The sequence below is a fragment of the Vidua chalybeata genome, chromosome 3 (genome assembly GCF_026979565.1).
Source record: "Vidua chalybeata isolate OUT-0048 chromosome 3, bVidCha1 merged haplotype, whole genome shotgun sequence".
Classification (NCBI taxonomy): domain Eukaryota; kingdom Metazoa; phylum Chordata; class Aves; order Passeriformes; family Viduidae; genus Vidua; species Vidua chalybeata.
In genome coordinates, this window is record NC_071532.1 from 85,150,885 (window position 1) to 85,175,928 (window position 25,044).

At 36.4% G+C, this 25,044-nt stretch overlaps 1 protein-coding gene across 1 annotated transcript in view; it reads right to left on the bottom strand.

The window, feature by feature from the left end:
• Positions 1–25,044, bottom strand: part of ADGRB3 (adhesion G protein-coupled receptor B3) — a 446,982-nt gene that overhangs the window by 194,733 nt on the left and 227,205 nt on the right. The window contains exon 12 of the mRNA XM_053938382.1: positions 23,153–23,261. Within this exon, the coding sequence (XP_053794357.1) occupies positions 23,153–23,261 (109 nt within the window). The remainder of the gene's footprint in view (positions 1–23,152; positions 23,262–25,044) is intronic.

Consider the following 25,044-nt stretch of genomic DNA (forward strand, 5'->3'; position numbering starts at 1 on the left):
CAATACCAGTTCTGACTCTGCTTTCTTATAAGTGATAATATTCTGGGTGTGTTGTGCTTTAACAGCAAAGTAATCACGTTGGTCTCTAATTTTCAATAACTCACAACACAGAATTTGATTGTATTTCAGTTACAGACAACAGAGAATGACTGTGTATATTAACAGTCTCATTTGCTGTTTTCTTATCCTATTTTGACTTGCTCACTGATGTGGAATCCTCTGACTCCTCTCCCTCAGGGAAGACTATATCATGAATTTTCCCCACCTAGGCTGATAGAGAAGACTTACCCCACGATGCTCTGCAGCACTACTGCCAATCTACATCAGATTGGTTCCCCCATTGGCCAGTTGACACTGCCCACCTCAATTATTCATCCCTCATCTCCCCTACAGGCTGCTGCCTTTTGCTCTGCCCTTTGCCTGCCCCTGTGCCCTCAGGTCATTGGTCACTGACCCCGTAATGAAGGCGTGCAGACCACATGGTTTTGTCTTTTGCCTCTGGTCTCTTTGGCGTGCTGAATGCAATAAACCCCTCGCTGGAATGTATCATGCAAAGACCCTTCCTGTCTCTCCTCTGCTGAGCTCTCTGTGCCATGTGTATGTGTATGGACTTGAAATGGCTGTTCTCATGGCCTTACTCTGAGAGGCTTCTGAAGGAGACGTTTCAAAGAAGGTTGCAGCATTTCTGCCACTCTGCCACACTGCAACACGTTGATGGTATACTAGGTATATATTATTCAGCGTTCAGTAAACTTGGGTTCATCACTTCACACATTTTGATTTTTGAAACAGACAATATTTTACTGCCCTTCTGGAACAGCTCCTGCTAAATCTATTTCTGGGTAAAATAGTATTGCTATTGCCACAGATGATTTTAACAAAAATATGAAGAATGAAGAATTTTAACAAAGAATATAAAAGGTTTTTGTGTTGAAATTCTGAACACTGAGCATTTCTGCAAAACATCTCTGTTAAGAAGACTCAGTTAGAAAAATATATATTCTAGAATTATTATTTTGACCCTAAATGTAAAAACTTTGTTTCTTTACAGAATAAAGAAGCTTACTTAAGTCAGCCCATGTTGGATACATGGGGAACAAAGTCTTGCCTGGATCATCAACAAAGAGCAAGATGGACATATTGAAGAAGAGATACTTATGACAGACTTTCTCTATCCACTTAAATCCCATCATTTTAAAGAAAATTTGCAACAAACACAAATGGTAAAACCCCCATTTAAAGGAGAGTCATTTGTGGATCTCCAGTTTTGCTACAGAACTCTCCATGTGAGCAGGCTTGATTAAAATCCTTGTTTCAGTCCAAAGATAAACTCACTTCTTACCACCTACAAGCTTATGTATAACAGAAGGACTGTGGTGAAGTGACATCCTCTTACATGAACATGAGAAAAACAACACAGCAATTTTCCTTCGTTAAATAACATTAATGAAATCTCCTCACAATGAACCAACATCAAACTATGTTCAGGAAAAAGCTCCTAAGAAAACATAACTTTACAGATCTACTACTTCTCATGGCTATCCATACAGAAGTGATAAATTCTTAAATTAGAACCCGCTCCATGGGCAGACAAGACAGGGATGTCCCTAGAAGCTTGCAATGCACTTGCATCAGACCAAAGCAGCTACCATCTCACTATTCAAGCTTTGGGTAGCAAGACACAGTACCAGTATAGGCAAAAGCAGAAATAGACACTTCAGAGATATTTTCACTGATCAAGGATGAACTTTGCATGAATTCTTCCTTTGCTGTCAAGCAAATTCTGCCTTAAATAGACTCACTGTTTGAAGGTTAAGAATAATACTTTGGTTAATCAAGAAGCTACCTTAACAGTGATCTCTCAATATTTTCCTTCTGTTTTCTATAGACAGTGCAGTGAGGAAAAGATTACCCATTGCCATAATATGATCAGTATGATATACAGGCAACTTAGAAAGCTGTATGGTTTCAGGCAATGATCAGGATGCATTTAGTAATAACTCAGATTTTTTTCTGCTACTTACATAATTAAAAAAAAAATCATAGGCAGCAGGCAAATGTTTTCATTGGTTGTCTGTACTTTTGTTGCTCAGGACCAAATTCTGTATTTGAGGAAAAACTCAAGAATATACAAATTTCATAGACTCATGAAATATCACATATGCATATGCAGTCTCACAAGTGATTTCTGATTGCACATTCATTATGATAACTTTGTTCCAGGTATGGAAATAAAATATAAAAATTAAAAGTTCAAACAATAATTAGACCATTAAAAATTGTTGTTATAGACAATACATTTTTCTTTAAAATAATAATGGAAAATATTAAAGTTTATTCCCCAAGAAAGCTAGCTCATGGAAACAGCTATAGCATCATAGAATTTCCATATGTTCCAGGTACTATTTCTGCATTTTCCCTGGGTGCAGGGGGTGGGAGAAGTGGAAGCTCAGCATTTTTGTAATTTTTAATAATTTTTTACTATTTACTAATTAGTAATGCACATTGCAAGTTTAATATGGCAATTTGAAGCTAGCGCATGTGGAATGTAAGGAACAAAATCAATCTGCTAATCTGAATAACAAGTTTGAAGAAAACCCAGTTGAACTAATGAAAATGTAAACTTTTTTTATGAGCAGATAGAAGAAAATGTATTCTCACGACAAATTGAATACTTCCTGAACTATATGATAATTTAGAAAAATGCTTCAAACATATGGTAGGAAGCTGTACTTCATTAATTAGAAGACAACTCCACCTTCCGGGCATTATTTTGAAGAAGATGAAGATATGAGTAGACAAATAGACCCAGAGCCACATCAAAGGTACTCTGTTTCTGAAGGAACTTTATTTGTTTTCATTCCTCTTAGTATTACTGTGCATTCATGCTACTAAAACTATGGTCTCAGGCAGCCTCTCCTGCCTGGTCATAAAATACTTCTTAAGGAAAAGAAAGACTCAGCATAAAGCAAGACAGAAGATGGAGACTGATGCAGGAGATAGAATGAACTGGCATTTAAGTGCATGAGTTTTAATTTACAGACATAAAGTTGAAAAACCATGGGCAATATTGAGGGGGCAAGGTCACCTACAACACAATATTTGATTGACTGGGCAGGTAAGGTGCAGAAGCTAAGCATTTTTCAGTCACTAAGGTGACTTGATAAAGTGCCTGTGCTGATGATTCTAGCTGATAACAAGAGCAAAGACAGTGAGACTGAAGGCAATGTTAAGGTAGTGAGCTCAGAAGATGGAAATGATGATGAAGCAGAGAAGAGAGAAAGAAGAAAAGCTGAGACTGAGAGACCATTTACATGTTTATTTATCAAGCTTACTCATGGTTAGATATCCAATAAAAACCATTAAAGAAAGATGGGGAGGACTTGACAGGACAGGAGATCAGTAAGGAGCCAAGCAGATACGAAAATCATTAGCAGAGCATTGAAAAAAATATTCTATGGACATTACATAGCTTGGGGTGATGTAGAGCAGAGTAGAATGATTGCTTCCCAAAAGTAGTAAACTGAAGCAAAGAAGAGATGGCTATACCTCTAAGGAAATGATAACTAAACCTATCATTAGAAATCTATAAAGATGTGAACTAAGTTATTCAGGACATTGAGAGATGATGCAAGAAGTAAATTCACAGGCATTGAGATAGAAAATTTGATGTAGAAAAGCCACACACAGAGGAGAAAAAATAAATAATGGGAATCAATATATGTTTCTAATCACAGCTTTTTGTAGGAAACTAAAACAAGATTTCTACTATATTTCATTGTTGAACAGCTTTTTCATAATCATACAGAATGGCATTGTGAAGAACTTTCAGATAATACTACAACAAAATTAAAATGAGAGAACTGTAAATTAGTCTGGCATAGAAATACAGAGATTACTAGTATTAAAGCAGCTAGTGAATCCTGGACAGGAAAGATTGATTAAAAGCCATATCCTGCAAAACAGTGGGTATGGAGGAAATGCTTGCAGCTGGCTCCTGTTTTTACAGCAGTCCACCAGGAATGTATAAGTTTCTCCATTTTTCTTTCCAGAAGCAGAAGACAGTGCTTTCTTTACACTTCAGCTCCATTAAGGTTGAGAAATTAGACAGATAAGATCTTCAAAAAGCTCAAGCCTTTAGGTATGTTTACTAACCGAATTAGTCCCCTTTTTATATGCATCTGCCATTGCTTTCTATTTTAAAATCTGGCCAAGTCAGAGAAAGACTTACTGGTCTAACATTGCTTGTTAGAATACTGAGTTTATGTTTTGAGCACTTGAAGTAGAAAGATCTGCATGCAATTAGGTCCCCCTCTGAACATAGGGCCCCCATCTGAAGGCATTACAAACCATACCTTTCTTACCTTGGATGAAAATATCCATAGGATTCAAGGCTATTACCATCAAAACATATCCAGGAGGAAAGGAAGACCAACTCCCGTTTTGAATATTCATTTGACCACTGGCATAATATATAAATCAAGGGTTCAGAAGGAAGGCAGGTTTGTTTAATTAATCCCAGATAACTGTGTGATGTCTCAAATTAGTGCTTTAGTAAATTCTTGACACTGGTAATTTAGGACACAGAATTTAGTCACAAGCTTAGCATTTCCTGGTCAGCATCAGACTAATTCTCTAGAGGATATCTACCATTCTGAGTTTGCCATTCAACGTGATGCTCAAGCTGTCAGTACCAGCATATCCCCATTACACACACACACACACACACACACACACACACACACTCACCCACCTCTACAGCTTAAGATGCAGGTACTCAAAATCAGCTGTGAACCTATGCAACTTTGTGGCTTAGATCAGACTACAGTGAAAAGGCTGTGAGAAATGGGGCCCCACAGCCTCTTCACTCAGGAGCTGTACTTAAGCTGAATCTGCTGTGGCTGTGCATGACTATGTATTTTGGTTTTCTGAACCTTGCCCTGAGGATTCCATTGTCAAGATTTAATGACCTTGGACCTACCTTACCACTATGGGCTTTCCTGAGGACCACTGGACCAGATCCTGACCCTGATGCTTTGATTTGACTTCTTGGCTTGATGTCAGATCTGCCTCATCATTATGGACTTGTCGGCTGATGTGGAATATTAGCTGGGTCTGGCTACCATCACAGACCTTCTCTGCTCTTCTTGTTTGGATGCTGTGGGACCTGGTCTTCGCCAGTGAGGCCAGTGTGTACACCCTGCTGTCTCCTGTTTTCTCTCACAGAGCAGCCTACTCTTGCTTCTCCCTGAACCCAGCAGCTAATAAGCAACTGCTGGAACACTGAATGCCTTCTAGATAGACTTGAGCAGAGTCACACAGAAAATATGAAACAGAACTATTAGAAACAGAGATCTCCTGTGCCTCAGTTTTATGTTGAGGCCATGATTTTAACCTACCTCACAGGAGCTCATAACTAGGTCTTTGTATTCTGGAGGCATGTCTAATTCATCTTGAATATTCTCCATGGAGGACATAAACTGGATTAAGATGTGCTCAAGGGATTGTAAAAGGTTGTACTGGGGCACTGTGAAATATAATTTTCAGGATAATGCACACATGCTTTATTTAGATTGTTTACATCATGCATGGTAGAACAAAACCCAGTACCTCACTGGGACATATAGACACTATCCAATCTAAGTAGTAAGTAATACTAATTAGACTGAGTTTGATTTACGTGTTCACATTTTTGAATTCTAAATTAGCTTTAATAACTCGGGAGAAATATCTCAGTGTTATTATGGTCATTTCAATAAAACAACCGCACAACGAGGAGATGCTTTAAAAAAGATCTAACTAGAAAATTTGGCCTATAAAGAATGACAGAGCTTGGTTATTATGAGCTGTTATAACGCAATCACATGAATCACTATGGCATGTGGACCTTGTGCTCAGCTCTTGTTACCTAATTCTGGTCATCCCATCTCCAGCATCCCCCGCTTTTTCCCTCCCACTCCCCACAGATGAGAGGCTTTTCTTGTTTATCAGAGTTGTGGGAGAAGGAATCAAAAAAGATCCAAGCATCTAAGAAAGAAATGGAAACAAACAGTCGACTAGTCAGCTAAGTCATATGTTACACCATTACTGTTTCCTTTGTCAGAATTCAGGTGTCTTACATTTTCATTCATTTTGGGTGCAGTTGACAAAGAAAGACAGAGATGCCTAATCAGAGTTGCTTGTGTTGCCTTCTCAGGGTTTTAAAAAATCATCTGAATTTTGATGCACAGTGAGTTTAAACTGCATATAGGAATACTGGATTAACCCTTACTTGTACTGATGAATACATAAAACACACATTATTACTGAGCTCAATGCCAAAATTAAACATAGAATATAGTCAAAATAATCAACTCAAGATATAACATAATATTATACCTGCAGCAGAGAGGCTTCTGCATCTTAAAAAAAGTCTATTTGGACTCAGACCAAATTTTCAGATGCCCTTAGTGTGCCTTTGGTTTTACTTTTACATGCACTTTGGACATGTTCCCCCCACTTTTAGATGACCACTTTGGACAGTTAAGGTGTAGAAATTACTTAAGAAAACATCTCAGATTTTCCTAAGGTGTGACAGATAAAGTCGTAAGGAGCCACCATTGTGCCTGGCTCCATGACACTTGCACAAGCACCTGATGGGACTCTGCTCTCTCTTTGGCACTATATCCTACCCACAACCTATTTTCTGTTACAGTTATTTCAATCCAAGTGTGGGGTTTATTGCTATTGTTCTTTCTTCTTATGCTGTTCATTGCAGTATGTTTTTGAAATATGTATTCAGAATAGGAGTCCCCCAAACTGAAATTATACTGCTTCAGTGAACTATCCCTTATTTTCTAGAAATATTGCCTGTAGGTAGAAGCTCTGTAAAGTTAAAATGTGATTCTACATTGTGCAATATTCCAGAAAACACAATTATACCTATGATCTAAAGTGGAAAGGATGAGTTTGTGCATGTTATTACACAAAAAAATCATGATGAATTTTTCCTAAAAGCAATATCATGAACATGAAATATGGAAATAAGAAGCAGGGATGGAATTCTTTTTTTGTTTTCTATTGATTTAACAGTTTTTGCAACCCACCAATACAACAAAATGGCTACAACTAATTTTCTGTACCTGAAAGTCCTAAAAAAGAATGACTGAATGTATATACCAGAGAAACGATAAATTTAGTGAAAATGTTTGCAAATTATTTTTTAAAGTAATCTATACATTCAGTCTTGCAATATTATTCAGTCTCAAGTATTCTACACTTGAGTCCAGTTCTGCTATTACTGCCATACCTTATTTGGGGTAATTGTAATTATCTCCACAGCTAGATCTAATAGACAGACAGAAAAAAACCAAAAGATTTCTTGCCTTCCAAAAGTATTTCTATTATAATCTGTAGTCAAGATGGCTTTCCTACTACAAATCATACCCTGGAGAACTGGACAATCAAAACATGCAGCTTATATATGATCCTTCTTCCCCACCATATCCTGATTATAGCATTGTTACTCAAAAAAGAGTATTTTACAGGATCCTGGAAAGAAAATTGCTTTTTTTTCCCCTTTATTTATTTTCCTGTCTTTGCTCTGTGTTGTTTTTTTCAGTGCTTTTGCTTTTATGGAATATTTTTTATGAACTAAATGGGTTTTCTGTCCCTAATCCCAAAACATCTAAATGGTGCTTTATTGGAAACTAAAATGACTGCACTCTAGTGGCAAACACTCATAATAAAATTTCAATCTGAACAAAAAATGAACAAAGTTAGTGGTCAGTGTAAGGATGCTCAGTTATTTGATAATATTTCAAAGCAGTCCCTTTTTTCAGAAGCACAGATGTGGTCAGCATAATCTGGACCAATCCTGATGTAAATTGTGGTTATTAATGAAATCTCTATGATTTAAAAATGTGTTCTACAGTTACATTAAGTTTATTGCAAAGGGGTATTTGCATTGCAATGAACTATTTTCAAAAGGTGCTCAAAGTCATTATTCAGTGCATGTGCTGAGACAACATACTGGTTCCAGTTCTTGGAGAAAGAAATGAATTGGACACAGAATAATTTTTACCCCAAAACTTACACAAACAGTCACATCTGCAAGAGGGTTTGGAAAGAGGATCCAGAGAACTACAGGCCTATCAGCTTGACCTCCACACCAGGTAAGGTCTTGATTGAGCAGATCCTTTTGAGTGCCAACATGTGGTGTGTGCTGGACAACAAGGGGATCAGGTCAAACCAGAATGGGTTGAGGAAAACCAGGTTCCGCTTGACTGATCTGGTTAGCTTCTATGACCAAGTAACTTGCTTAGTGGATGAGGGAAAGGCTGTGGATGTTGTCTATCTAGACTTTAGTAAAGCCTTTGGCAAAGTCACTCTTGGCACTCTCCTAGAGAAGCTGGCAGCCCATGGCTGGGACAGGGGCACTTTTCACTGGGTTAAGAACTGTCTGAGTGGCCAAGCCCAGAGAGTGGTGGTGAATGAAGTCACATCCAGGCAGCAGCCAAGTCACTAGGGGAGTTCTCTAGGGCTCAGCACTGGGGTGAGTCCTGTTTAATGTCTTTATCCATGATGTGGGTGAGGGAATTGAGTGCACCTTCAGCCAGTTTACAGATGATACTGAGTTGGGTGTGGCTGCTGGCAGCTGGAGAGCAGGAAAGCTCTGCAGAGGGATCTGGTCAATGCAGACTGATGGGCAGATTAAAATTGTATGAGGTTCAATAAGACGAAGTGCAAAGTCCTGTACTTGGGTCACAACAATCCCATGCAGTGCGACAGGCTGGGGCAGAGTGGCTCAAAACCTGACTGGTGGAAAATGACCTTGGGGTGCTGCACAACAGTGGCTGAACATGAGCCAGAGTGTGCCCAGGTGGCTAAGAAGGCCAATGGCATCCTGGCCTGTATCAGCAATAGTGTGGCCAGCAGGACCAGGCAGTGACTGTCCTTCTGTACTTGGCACTGGTGGGGCTGCACCTTGAGTGCTGTGTCCAGCTCTGGGCCCCTCACTGCAGGAAGAACATTGAGGTGCTGGAGTGAGTCCAGAGAAGGGCAGTGGAGATGGTGAAGGGTCTGGAGGACACTGCTTATGAGGAGTGGCTGAGGGGCGTTTAGCCTGGAGAACAGGAGGCTTGGGGGGGACTTTATCACTCTTTACAACTGCCAGGTGGGAGTCATTATCAACTCCTAAGTAAGTGGTTGTAAGACAAGGGGAGATGGCTTCAAGTTATGCCAGGGGATGTTTAGGTTAGACAGTAGGAAAAAAAAAAATGAATGAAAGGGTTCTGAAGCACTGGAACATTCTGCCCAGGGAAGTGGTGAAGTCCCCATCTCTGGACTTAGTTAAATATGTGTAGATGTGGCACTAGAAGACATAGTTTAGTGGTGAACACGGTTATGTTATATTAATGGTTGGACTCAATGATCTTACAGGTCTTTTCCAACATCAACCTTTCTATGGTTCTATACACTTTAAAAATAGAGCTGATCAGAACTTAGTAGATGTGACAAAAGTAAAATCAGTAAAGTGAAGCAGCTCATTTAAGTAAATTAATAGGAATAAACAAGTTTATTATTCAACAGGGGTATAAAATATTGGGAATTATACACAAGATAGGATAAGGAAGGAATGGAAGCCTTTAAATAAAATTTGCAAGTATGTTTTAATAAGCAAATCCTCGGGCTTTTTAATAATGATGCACTACATTTAGGTTATCTTTATGGAATTTTTATATTATGCCTTTTTTTCACTTTTAGCTCTTTCTGCAACAGATCAATTCAACATGGGTCCAAATGATTAAATTGAGAACAAAGAAAAGTCACTTGAATATTAACTTGACTTCGTTTTTCTTACATTCCTGGGAAAATCCTAGCCACCAACTACAGAATAATTTTCTCCTTTAGTCCAAACTTCCCTATATTATAGAATGGATCTTAATGAAAAAAAAATCTTCCTGTTTATATACTTCTACTAAATTAAACTATTTCAACATGAAAGATTCGAACAACAATATAAAGTCCTAATGGTCTGTACCATCAAGATGTTCAAATACTGAGAAGAAAAAAAAAAGCATTTTGGCAATTTAACAATTTCTAGCTTCTAGTCAGACAGCCTGTGATAATTGTCTAACACAGCTGTGAGGTAACATAACCTTAAGTGTTTTAGTGGATAGTCTAGCTATATTTCTATGAAGCACTAAATAAAAGAAAAAAAAATAAAAATCAAACAAACAAACAAAAGAAAAAGAGAAAAGGTTCAGGTTGAACAATCTCATTTTACATCCAGGTATAGCTAGGAAAGTCTTTAAACTTTTCTAAAACCACTGACAGTGCAGATTAATGCTGAGTGACAGGTAAAAATTTGGATACAGCCCTAGTGGTATCAATAAAAAATTGTGTCTACAGGGAAAAAACCTATTGAAAATGTGCATGTAGCTCTCTAGAGAGAGACTCTGTCAAACCATGTATAAAAAGCTCATGAGTAAATATGCTGTTAGAGAATTTAAAGAATAGCAATATTATGAACTATTATATTAGAAAAATATTCTAAGAAATGCCTACAAGAAACAAGAATAATCAAATCCTTACACCCCATCTTTGAAAGAAAATTCTTAAATGCATTCTTTAAATACATTAAAAGAACCAACACATACAGTCAGCAAACTACATCTAATATCTTGTCAAATGAAATTAAAAACAGTATATATATAAACACTTCAAAATCCTCTGAGCTTTGCTGTTGAATACCCCAAGCAGAAGAAGTTGTCCCACATTTGAATGTCTTGCCCTGTTGACATGCAGTCTCTGTGACTTAGCTTTACAAGAGTTTTGGGTATGTATAATTTTAACTTCTGAAAATTATTTCTAAGTACAACCACAAATGTAAAATAGATGATGCAGTATAAAATCACCAGCCATGTCTTCCAGTAGTGGAACTATTCATCCAAGAAACAGGTATAAGTTCAATTTGGCAATGCTAAATGGCATTCATTTTGCTGAAATTAACTTTTCTTTGTGCATTGTTGACTGTGAATGGAGACCATTATTTTTCATTGCCTAGATAGTGATGCAATTTTCAAAGCTAAATGAGCATTAAAAACATTCATTCCATGCTTCTGCAATGAACAATCTAAGATACCTAATGGCAAAACAAGACATTCCCTTTAATCTTTATGAACATATTCTATTCCCTTGAGGTTAAAATGAGAAAGGAGGGGATAAGCTTGCTATATTTTTGATAAATGTTTCACTCACAAACAGGAGAAGTTTTGTGTGTGCAGATGCAGCTGCCTGCAAATCCCTGAAGATCCAGTCATCCTGATTCTGGATGTTCCTTCCCCTTGGGCAGGCCAGTCTCTTTTCATTCCTCTGCCTTATTGGAGGTGAGATTTTGGTGCCAATATAGAAGAAATATGTTTCACCAAGGGACACAATTCATACACATATGGATGGGTTTCTAAGTATTTGCCTTTGATATCAGCTCACATTCTAGTTATGCTCCTCTACAACAGGACCCCAGACAGGATTTTCTGGAGAAGTGACTGTACCAATATACTGTTTTCCCATAGGTCTTCTTGAAATCGATCTCATTTCAAAATACTTGACTACTGAGTAACAGTACACAGCACGAGGCCATAAGATTTTACTAGCAATGTGTTACAAAAAAACAGCATATCACTAACCCTGCTAATAATTAAAGTGACTGGACATAAGTGGAACATCTTATATGTTAGGAAAAAAATCCACAAAATAATAGTCATTAAATAACAGCATAAGCATTGAACCACAGATTATATGAAAAATCATTCAAGCAATGAGATCAAATATCTCTTCTAGAAGGCCATTTCCCAACCTATATTAGTAGAAGATTTACAGAATAATGCTGCCTAGGGCTGATTACATGTCTTCATGACTGTAGAGAGTGTTTGTTTAAACAAAAAAAAAAAAAGAAAACCAATCACGACAATATCAAGCTATTTGGCACCAGTGCTGGTAATTTAAGTATTTGCACATGCATCTAGTGCCATTAAATCACTGCAGGCCACAGAGCTGTACCACATATCTTGAGTGAGGAAAAGTTCTTTCTCTGTCTCCTTCCCACTGTAATGGAGACTTAGAGCATGGAAAGAATCCCAAAACTCAAAAGGTATATTAATCTGTAGTAGAATGAACCTCTGATTTTTATAACAAATCTTATCAAAGATTCTTTATCTCTGCCTTCATAGACAGCAACAAATGGGGTCCTAAAAGTCAAGGGAAAGAAAAACTTATACTGCAAAACAGATGAACTCACAGGTTCAGAAATCACAAAGCACAAAATATACATTAGAATGTCATTTTAGCCCACCCAGTACATGGACCCTTTGGGATGCTTTCAATTGATCTTACTGACATTTAGCCCTGTTGGCATTATACAATCTGACCTTAACAGAATGGCAGAGATATATGCAGTATCTTAAGTCTATATACTGAAGTCCAACTCTCCATATTAAAAAAAGAAATAAAAAATTACACTTATAGAAACACAATTACTCAGAATTATATGTGCATATGTTTACGTGGCTTTGAAGCTTGACCTCAATATCTGACAGTCTCACTGCCAAAATAATTATTACCATAAAAATGCTTTTCTCTGATATTATTAGTCCTCTAATACCCTCACGAAACTGACTTGAAAAATGAAATATTTTTCTCGAGTTTGTTACCTCAATTGTTATGCTACCTTCAGGCTATGCAGTTTGAAAAAGGCAGATCTTTACCACTATTTGGAATTAAAATCTACAGTCACCATCTAGGAAATAATACTTTTTCAATACAGCAGGTTGATTTGTCTAATATTATGGATGGAAGTTTTTCCCCTCCTTTTTCTGTTTTATTGCTTGGTTGGTTGATGTTTTGTTTGCTTTTTGCCAGTTTAGATTTTTTTTGTTGCTGTTTCTATTGGGGGGGGTTTAACTTTTTTTTTGGGGGGGAGGGGGGTGTTGTAGTTTCATTCTTTATTTGTTTGGGGTTTTGTGTTTTTTCTTATTTTTTCTTTCCTTGCCCTTGAAAGGCCAGAAAATGAAAAAGAGCTTTGGCAGTATGCCATATCATTAGCTTGGTATAAACCATGTTAACTCCATATTCACAATGGAGCTTTTGGTAATAGACCTGTTTCTGACACAGTGCAAGTATTAGGCAGAGCTAATAGCTGCTTTACTCCTATTTTAACTGACTTACAATTTTGGCGGGTTTACTTTAATTCTATTTATTTTTCCGTCTTTCATTTTCAGTAGTGAATGAGTAACGAAATGCTGTAGAAATCATTAAAACTGGGCCTGAACTTTGCTATTTGCAGTACTTAGCCACACCATCCCTAGCTGATGTACTACCAGATGATGGCTGGACACTCTTGTGGTAACTCTTTCAGGGCCAAGAAATCTCAGAATGAGTCATTAATCCATGCAGAATTGCATCTTGTTACTGGACTGTGGTACTCCTGTTTAAGGAAGGACTGTATGGTTTGGAATATCTTGACAGTACACTTCACTGAACATGATTGCTGCCGCTTGGCACTACCTTACTATGAAATGAACTCTCTAGGGTATGCACTGACTCCATTACTGCATTAATGTAAAATTACCACCATGGATGCTTAATTTCTTTCAATTTCTTCAATTTCTTCCTTTAAGCCTCATTCTACCTGGAAATTGTTGGAAGTCATCTAAAGGTCCACTTGGCTGAGGCAAAGGAGTGAAAAAGGCCAGGTATTTAATTTCTCAGGTCAATAGTTAAATGCAACAGTTAAAAAATGGCCTGTCATACAAATTGATTTCTTTAGAAAACAACAGGTTTTAATTGCTCATTTGAAGAAACAGAATGATTCAGAAAGGAGTTTACAGAGGCAGAAATTTAGAAATGATACAACAATATGAGATACATAAATACTTTAAAAAGGAATTTCCACAAATGGGCTGTAGATGCTATTTTCTGTTTCAGTTGGAGACATTTTTTTAATGAGACAAGAGCATGTATGTCAGCATTTTTCATAGCTTCCATTTGTTTAGAATGTTTTACTCCACTTAATATAAGGTAGAGAAGAGAAACACTTTCAATTATTCTGGTTTCCATAGCACCCATTTAAAAATACTGAATGGTTAATTTATTTAGCCTTATCTTTAAGGTTACTTAATAAACTATATACTCAAAACTAACTACAGAATTATGACTATTTCTAAGAGTATAGCTAGGGAATCAAGTTAGGTTTTTATCCAAATTTGTGAAGACTGATAAAGATTCATATAGACATTCTCTTCATATTTGTAATTTTCAATCTTAAGTAACAGAGTTGTATTTTCTCAGGATCATTGATTATGCAGGTTTAGAAAAGAGTGAAACAATCTACTCTTTTATGCACTGTTCACAGCAAGTTTTCAGGGAATGTGAATCATTTAATAAGCTTATTTTACACTGAGAAAGAAATACGAGCTCTTGAGCATTTACGTCAGGCATTAAGTCAGATGCTGCAATGAGCTAGACCTTCAAAGTGTGCATGAAGTCTTTCCCCTTTAATCAGTGGAGAAAGCTTGAATCTTCTGAAAGCCAACATATTGATCTGATCAAGGAATTGCTGAGACTGCTGCAAAGGAAATTATATGAATATATATAGAGCAGAAGTATTAAGAGTATAAAATTTTGCAATTGACCTTTCTCTGTGGTCTCCCTAGTCTTTTTATCTATTTTTTCTCTTCTGGAAGCCTTTAGCTATGGATTATTACATATGGTTTGAGCAAGTAACAAATACAAAAACAGAAGAGTGATACTGGCAGTGTGTAAATCCTAGGACTTGAAGGATTTTTTGAGAACTGAAAAAAAAAAAAAGTGATAGGTATTCCTTTCACATAAGTAGAGCATCTGCTCAATCAACAGCATAGAGGTTTGGGGCAGGAAAGACTGACGGGATACATCCGAGTGCAAAACAAAGAGCATGAGAACCAGGAGCCAAAGTCATGAATGAATGGAATATGTGGCAGAAGATGGAACTTCTCTGACCACCATGTTTGCAATCCAAGAACAAAAGTGTGACCAACTGTGCACCACAGGACAAGAAGAAAAGCATGAATTCTGCCTGTGAGGACTGTTTTCTCACCTGGCCTATTCCCCAGATGATTCCTTGACAATGTTTACATATTTACATATGAAGTATGACACACTACAAGGAGTGATTCCTGTTTGCCTTCTTAAAGTAACAAGTACAATTCACACAGTTGCTTAAAGGTGAAACTTTCCTTTGTGAAAACATGGGGTACTCTGGAATAACTTGATGGAAACAGGAGAAAAATCTGAAGGGCTTTTTTGGGGCCACTCTATAGGATCTGAATTTTTATTTGTGTGATAGGTGCAACTTTCTTTCTATTAAGAGAAGATGTTGAAATATTAGCAGCTGAACTTTTGTTAACTATAAATCCCCATTTTAAAATCCACACTGTGCTTTAGCACTACACAGACTCAGAACAAGAAGTAATTTAATTACAAATGAATTCTGAGTATCTGTGTATACATTTATTGAAATTCTTGTTTCCTGGCTGAAAATTTTAGACATTTTCTTTATACATTTGTACAAGTTAATATCAAGGTTGTGCCTTTTTTTCTGTTTTCTTTAACATATTTGAAAAAAGACCCTTTCCAAATTTTAAATAAATTCAGTCTCTTGGTATATGCTAGGCCAGCATGACATTTTTGATATATGACTCAGAGGATCTAGTGATGCATTGAAGACACACATCACTAATTCTAATACAAAAAAGATAAGCAGACTAAGGCAGATGCCATTCAGATAAGTAAACAAATCATATAATGTGAACAAGTGTCTAGAAAGTATAAACAGGATTTACAATTTACAAGACATGAAAGTCTTATGCCGGGATAAGGTGAATGAACCCACAATAACAGACAGCAATCCAGCTTGCTTATCTTCTAGCATTCCCAAAGCTCAGCATGTGTACATTTGCTCATGTCTTATAGCTAGAGTAGGTACATTTTCTGAAAGCTCCTTTATTCACAAACATTTCTAAGTGTTTCTAGCTAGGACTGGAAATTTTTAAGATACACTCCATATGCCTGCAGGATTATTTTGTGTTTTCCTAAAATTTCATGGATTGGGAGATTGAAGTTGTAACAATAAGGTATGCAAAGAAAGGAGGCAATGGACATTTTCAGAACATCTTCTGCCATATGGCATCCTAGACTGTCTGAGAAGGCAGAAATCAGACTTTGTTTCCTGCCAATGTTTATAAAACTTACATAAGCAGCTCAGTTTCAAGTGTTAAATGAAATGTTAATTACTATACTAAATCAGATTACTCATCAAAGTACCAGTGTCACAGCAGCCATTTTAAAGTTGAGAGATAACAGGTTGTTAAAAGTTGATTTATGCATGAAAATATGGTTTACACTTCTTCATTTTTTCATATAATATTACAGCTAGCTGCATTTACCATGTAGACACACATCTACTTATTTCTATTTTGTACCTTGTAGGACCTTGACTTCATGCTTATTCATAATTAAATGTGCTACAATAGGGTTAGGAATCTTTGTTTTTTTTCCTGTGAGCAATATTAAACAGAGATAGCAGCCTAGTTTCACTTTGTATTCACTCTTCAGTTATGTACATGCAGTCCCTTTTAACAATCTGTTCTCAAATATCTGTTCTAATAAGTCCAACTCTCAATCTGATTTTTAATTATTATACTTTATTTATTTTTTATTATTTTGTTTTGGTTTTTTGATCATTCAGCTGTGAACCTCTCTGTGTTCACAGGTTTTACTGACTCACAAAAAACCACTCTTCTTTGCTTTAGATGACATGAATCATTGAAACATGAGCTAGTCACTAGGCTGCCTTTACAGCCAGTGGCAGAACTTCCACAAGGCGATCCATGCCCTTATTTTAGATGTCTGAGATGATATGAGTTGCTTACCTGAGCAGTACTCTCCCTTGATTTTAAAGGAAGCTTAGGGTGACTTTGGCAAATTTTGTGATGCTTAAAGTAAGTAAAATGAATCCAAGCCATATAATCTCAATTGAAAAGAGTGCTGCAAGTGATAGCTACTGAAAAAAAAATCTGTATTTTCTTTAGACTGCTAGTTTTGTGGTGCTTAAAGTAAGTAAAATGAATCCAAGCCATATAATCTCAATTGAAAAGAGTGGTGCAAGTGATAGCTACTGAAAATTGAAAAAAAATTCTGCATTTTCTTTAGACTGCTAGTTTTACACACTAATGCTGTTATCTTCTCTGAATGGCTTGTTCTACTCCCTCTTAAATGCTCTGTCAAAACTGAATTTAATCTGGCAGTGTATATCCTCTCCTTTTCATTTTGCTGAAGATTTCCTCCTGGAAATCTTCAATCTTTCCCACCTTTGACCAGTCTAAGTAACTTTGTGATATCTGCCCATTTTATAAAACTACTGATCATTGAAACATCCATATTCATAAAATGAACATTAATGAAAGTGGCTTTTCACATGCTGAAAATTCTCATTTGTTTTTTCTTTTCAGTTCTAAATAACACCCATACAACATACTGCTTGTCAAGATTATTTGGGTTTTTATTAATATCATCTTAGAGCTGTAAGCTTGATTTTTGACAACAGAATGCCCTTTAACTATTTATTTTGGCTACTGCTCTTAAGGAAATTTATTTGACAACATAGGGAAAATTTTCTCTTACAAAAGAATCTGAATCTGCCATAGAAATATGTATCCCCTAATGCTGCTCCCTATTTCCAGTTCCAGCTTCCACCTGTATCTTTAAAGATAGGTATGCCTGTGGCACTCCAATCTTCCAGTTAGAAATTTCCTTTTTAAGTCAAGGGTTGAATATTTATTTATAGCAGTTCACCCACCTTTTATTACATGTCTTCAAAACTCCTAATGGTTCACTGTGATGAGAACTCAAATCAGCCAAAGCACTGAGATGATCTGCTCAGGTCTTTAGTGTTCAGAGAAAAATTCAAGAAGCTATTAAAAGCCATGGTTAATTCTTTAATCTAAAATCAGGAACTTATCTTTAAAACAGACAAAACTGAAAGCTATTGGTTAGCAGAGAATGGTAACATGGTTTAAAAGCTTTTGTCCCACTGCATGTTGTATCCTTGCAGGTGGGTCTGTGCTTTCAGTGAATTCAGGGACACTGAGTGGTAGGAAAAGCTTCTGTTTGTTCACACTATCATTTTTGTGTGCCTGCTCAGCTGGTCTGGAGGAGGAGGAGGTGGAGGAAGAAGAAGAAGAAAAGGAAGAAGAAGAAAAAGAGCAGGATGAGGAAGGAGGCTTCTACCTCCTTTTATTTCACCTAATAATTTCTTACAGGAATGTAATACAGAGTGCAATGATAAAACAAATACCATCTGTCCTCACCATGCATGGACAAAGTAAATTGTTGCTTTTACATTTGTTAAGTTTTTTGTAGTATATTCACTATAGTTGAGAGAAAAGCTAATAGAAGATGGGCCTTGCTTTAATGGAATTTGAATTGACTGAGCTTCCCCAATAAAGTATAGATATTAGATTATCTGGATTTTAAACCAGTCTTTCATGTTTTGTTTAGAAGAAATGAAAAATTTGCATTAAAAGCCATCACAATGAAAAGTTTAACAGGGGCATAGCAACTGTCCTTTTGGTCCTCTTAGCTATTTTCAAATGTATTATAATGTGGTTTCTGATAGCCTACTGTATAGTTAATGTAGCTTTCATCCCTTCCCATTTGTCATGAATTGAGAATGTGCAATGGAAAGTCATTGCAGCATGGTCATTTAGTAACTTTTTAAGCCACAAGTACTTGTTTCAGTGTCTTGAAAGAAAGAGAAAATAAAATCCCCTCTGTGGAAGATCTCAGGGGATTAGCATATCCGTGGAACAAAATTAGGTGCTCAAATTTTACATCAACTACTATTCAATTAGAAATGTCATTCAATTAGCAATGAACTTGTAAACTGAAACTAGTAGAAGGAAACCAAGAACTCACTGTGTTACTGTAAAATTTGCAACAAAATTGAATTTTTTGTTCTGACAAGAAGCAGCAGTTCATATGTAGCTCATATTTAGTTCATATTTAGAGTAATTTTTCTGAACTTTAAAGTGACTTGAAAATGAAAACACAGGAAAAAGCATTTAAAGCATGTGAAGATGCTGAGGGAATATTTTATGGTAAATAACTATTGATTCAATAGGACCCCGTCAGGCTCACATCTGTGCCTGGAAACCTCATAGAAACTATTCTAAGGCAAATGGAAGACAGGGAGGTGATTAAAGACAGCAACACAGCTTCACCTTGGGCAAGTCTTGCCTAACCAACTTAGTGGTCTTCTGTGATGGAGTGACTGCATCAGTGGACAAGGCAAGAGCTACAGATGCCCTCTGGACTTCTGTAAAACCTTTGACATGGTCCCAACAACACCCTTCTCTCTAAATTGGAGAGATAAGGATTTGATGGGGGTACTCTTTGATGGATTAGAATTTGGTTGGTCACATCCAGAGGGTAGGGGTTCATGGCTCAGTATCCTGATGGATATTTGACAAGTAGTGTCCCTCAGGAGTTTGTGCAGATACAAATACTGTTTAACATCTTCATCAATGACAAAGGACACTTGCTGTGTCCCCAGCAAGTCTGTAGAAGGCACCAAACTGAGTAGTGTGGTTGACACACCTGAATGATGGGATCTGGAAAAGCTCAAGAACTGGGCCCATGGGAACCTCAAGAGAAAGAAATACAAGCTCTTGAGCATCTCAAGAGGTTCAACTAGTCCAAGTGCAAGGTGCTGCACGTGGATTGCTGCTACCTGACCCCTGGCATCAGCACAGGCTGATTAAGACCAGCCCTGAGGAGAAGGACTTGGAGATACTGGAGGATCAAAAGCTAGACCTGAGGGCTTGCAGTCCAGAAAGCCAGTTGTATCCTGAGCTGGATACAAAAGCAGCATAGCCAGCAGGGTGAGGGAGGTGATCCTGTCCCTCAACTCTGGTGACACCCCACCTGCAGTGCTGCAGCCAGCTCTGGGGTTCCCAGCAGAGGAAGGACATGAATCTGTTTGAGTGCGTCCAGATGAGAGTCAGAAAAATGATCAGGGGGCTGGAGCACTGTTGCTATGAAGACAGGCTGAGTGTTGGGGTTCTTCAGCCTGGAGAAGAAAGGGCTTCAGGTAAACCTTATTGCAGCTTTTCACTACCTAAGGGGGCCTGTAAGAAAGATGAACAAACTTTTTAGCACAGGCCATTGCATTAGGACAAGGTGTGATGGTTTTAAACTAAACAGGATAAATTTAGACTAGATATAAGGAAAAGTTTTTTTACAATAAGGGTAGGTAAGCACTGAAACTGGTTTCCCAGAGAGGCAGTAGAAGACACCCCAATCCCTAGAAACATTCACAGTCACATGCCATGGGGCTCTGAGCAACCAGTGAGTTGAAAACGTATCTTCTAACCCAAACCGTTCTATGATTTTATTCTATGAACTATTGGATTTTTCTCTTTAAAGATGAATTTAGGTAAAATTTGGGCCTCATTTATACACAATATCTGCTTTCTGCATTAAATGCGTTTGTCAACTTAAAAGAATATTGTTATAGATAAGACTTCACATATTTATAAGCTCTTGTTGGTAGAGAATAATTGCTGACCAGTCAAAAACTGCATAGTTTATTATTTTCAGCTGAGTTATCAACATAAACATTCCCTAAAACCCAAGTACATAGGCAGACAGTTATGCCAATGCCTGAAGGACAACAATACTAAAACTGAATTATTCCAGATACATACCTTTCTTGTTAGTGAAAATAAGAAATTACTCCATCTCAGCATGTCACCTGAGCTCAAGTAGTCTGATCAGTGATTTGCACCACAGTGACCCTGTCCTTTTTTGATGGTTGACCAAGCACAGGGAGGATAAACTCATGCCAATATATCAAGGCACAGGGCTTGGTAGTCAGACTAAACCTATAAATTCATTTCCAGTTTTCATCATTCATTTCTCATTTTTTTTCTATTTCTTTGATGGTTTTATAGTTAAGAACAGATCTCCTGAGTGCCTAAAAATATCTTACACGTGGGAAGAGGAAGATAACCAAAAGAAAGACTGTAAAGATTCTGCAGTTATCTAAACCAGCCAGTGCACAGCAAACTTTCTGATTCAATTGAAATGTTGTTGCTGTTTCCCATGTGAAGCCATGAATATGTAGAGACACCGATTATTTGAATGCATCTTCTTAATCTGAATGCATTTTCCCATTTGATATTTCTTTCACATTTTTCAGAGGACAAACAGATTAGAATGTACTACAATGTGCCAAGCAGCATGGACTGTGCACTTTAAATAAATTCATCTTTTTATTTTGTCAGAAAAATATAATGGAACAAACACTTCAGAAAAGGTACTTTCCTTTATAGATTTGTGCAGGGTCTAGCATAATGAAGGACTGACAACTGGAAGAAGGTTTAAGTGGTATTACAGTGTAAACAGTAGTACCACAAAAATAATAAATCACTGGTTAAAACCCTACTGCAATGTTTTAAACATTTTAAGACTGCCAGAGTTCTTTGACATGTCTCCAGTACAAGGTTGTGCCTCATAGGGAATTGTGTTTACAGTACTGTCACTCTGTAATATGAACTGGAGAATAATAATAATAAATATTTATTATTGTAGAGCAGCAAGCTAAAATAGGGACAACCCAACATTTTCCATGCTTTTTTCCACCAACTAATTTCAAAGTGACCATATTTTCTTACTCATTCGAATGATCTGCTGAATAACTGACTGACATATATGCGCAGGAAGATGCTAACTTAAAATCAGAAAAAAAATGTATTGACACCAGATGTTTTTCTATCAGACAAACACATATTTTGGATTTATTCCTTACATACAACTTCCTAATACTTTCCTGGCACTATAAAAATGCAGCTACAGCAATTTAATTGAATAACAAAGGAACTAAACAAAGACAAAATGATTAGAGAATAGCTTTTCAAAGTAATTTTTTAGTTCAATTTTTAAAAAAATGCTTTCACATTCCAGCTCATTTATGACTACTAATAAATATAATTGAGTTGCCAGGCCTTTTTATATTTGATGTTTGTTATTATATGACTATTACCTGGCAAAAACAAAGTTTGAAAAATAAATCTGAATAAAGTTTTGAAAATGTTACACATAATAAAACTAACATAAGAAATTCTACGCTTTAATTATTTTGGCACCGAATGTGTATTTTTAAAAATTATTATCTATACTGATGCTCACACCATGACATGTGAAAAGACTGTTCTTTGAGAGAAGAATGGAATATTAAAAGATTTTTATATTATACTTTAAATATTTTTATTATTTAATTGTTTAATATTTATTATTTAATATTATTTAATAAGTATTATTTAATACTTATACTATTTTTATAATATACTTTTAGTATTCCATATGAGAATGGAATATTAAAAGACAATGTCAACAAAATAAACACTTCCCAAGCTATTAAGTGTATGAATTTTAACTCAATTAGCACAATTTCATAAATTAGCTTTTGAAACACTATGTATCTTGGAAACACTCTAAATTCTACCTACAGTTCATAGTATTATGGTGAATATTTGTCACCAGATGACACAAGGAAAAACGACACACCACAGCTATGGTCACAATAAAGAGACTAATTTATTTTCTCTGACTCCAGTCTTTTATAGTTCTCAAAAGGTGCCAGTGGATTGGAGGGTGAACGTGCCACCTCTCCAACGACACTGGACAAACTACCTGTACATCAAATTTCTCCGCCTCTATGAAAGAATGCAAAACAATAGGTTATTTACAGAAAGTTGTGTGAGAAAGTTCTCTACAAGAATGTAAACTCAGAAGGCTTTAGAAAACTCTTAAAAATCAGGGCGACAAATATTTTCTTTATTTTGATTCTAAAACTTTGCATTTAGATCTTGAGATACAATTATGAAGAAATACAACATGTAAGCCATTCTGCATGTGCTGAACTAGGGAGGGGATAAACACGCAACAGATAATCTGGTGGAGGAGGAGGAGCCCAATCTGGGATGTGATAGAAGCAGCAACTCTATAGTACATACTTGGAACTTCTGATTTTCAATAGGTCATAAATTTGATAGAAGAAATTTCTATTTCTTACCTACATTTCCAGTCATTAGGTATGAATTCTGAAAGTCCATCATTCCCATTCCAACAATGTGTATAAAATCTTCAATCACCTGCATTAACTCCACTGAACCTGGATAGATCTAACAAAGGAAGGTCAGACATGACATTTACTATAATATCAAAATGTCTACAAATTCAAATAAAATCTAAATGCCATCAATAGCAAGTTGAGAAGTAACAGTCAAACAGCTCTTCCCGTGCTTCAATGCTAAACACTTTCTGTTATTGTAAAATAACCATTTTTCTCTTAAATCCTCATATAAACAGACACTACTTCCCATAAAGTTATGTGAAATTAACTGTGCACTGGAACTGTGGAAAATGTTTCCGCTAAGTCACTGCACTTCTCAAACACTTAGTGGCCATTACTTTCATTAATGGTTAAAGCATTTCATATTACAGAACAACTCTAATTAAAATATTCTTCCTTCCTCTGAAGGTATCTTTGGTAACTCAGAACTACTGATACAAACAGTAATGCAAATCTTACTGTGGCCTTGCCAGTATGATAACCTTTGTTGTATTAGTCAACATGTAAGTAAGTTAAATTTTTACTGGTAGTACTATTTTTGTTGCTGATATGGAATAGTAGAATCATAGAATATTGGAGGTTAGAAGGGGCCAGTGGAAATCATCCAGCTCAAGCCTCTGTGCAAAACAAGATCAGCTCTAGCAAGTTGCCCAGGAATACACACAGTTGGATTCTGAATGTCTCCCAGGAAGATGATCCCAGAGCTTGTCTGCACAACATGTTCTAGCATTCAATCACTCCCACTGCCAAACAGTTTTTCTTATACATGAATGGCATTTTCTGTATTTTTTTTTTGCCCCTTGTTTTTTATTCTGTCAATGGACACCATTGAGACTTGGCTCGGTCTTTACTCTTTTCCCTTTCAAGAACTTTTAATATTGTCATGTTTCCAAGCAAAAGAGTGTCAGCTATTTCAGCCTGTCCTTGCATATCTAATGCTCTAATCCTCTAAACAACGTCATGGTATTTTTCTGGGCTCATTCCATTATTTTGTGTCTTGTACTGAGGAACCCAGAACTGAACAGAGTAAACTAAAATAAATTGCAGTAGCCTTGGCATTGCTAATGTAGCCTCTCAATTTGGCTTTTTAACTTATAAAAACACATTTTCAAAAAATATAATTTATTTGCAAAGCTGTAAGCTACTAATAAAAACATTTATTTTAATATTTAACAATAATGATTCATCAACAAAACAGCATTAGAGATCATAACAGTTATTAATAAGACTAGAAGTTCTGTTCATATCACATACATAAAAAAGAAAAAAAAATGTTTTTTATTGCCTGTTATGAACAAGACAATTTTCAGTAACAGAGTGTCTTGCAATAGAAAAAAATAACGGATGACCTGTTCATGATGTTTTTTTCTTCATATCAGTGAAATGTCCAAATTTCACTTTATAAGCAATATTCAACCCATTCTTTCCACTACTGGGACTGCAGACTCCAAAAAAAAAGCCTACAGAGACTATAAATTCCACCATGATGCACTCCATCTTCATTTTGCTCTATCTATCTAGATCTTGGTTGGATCTTGCTTGGTTCAGAACAACGAATTTCACAAGGTGCTTTGTTTTCTACATGGATCTTCTCATAAAAGGTAGGGCAGTAATACTGTTTTGAAGAAGGATTTGTTGTGGCAATTATGATTCTCACAGGTGGCAAATGCTACTTCAGGTGACAGAGACTTAATGTCCATTTTCCTGATGATGAATTACTGAGGTAGTAAGTGTGGTTTTTGCATCCATCTCATTCAAAGCACACACACGCACAGATTAAGTACTAAGGAAAAATTTCATTGAGATTTTTTAAACCTTCATTCTTGCATATA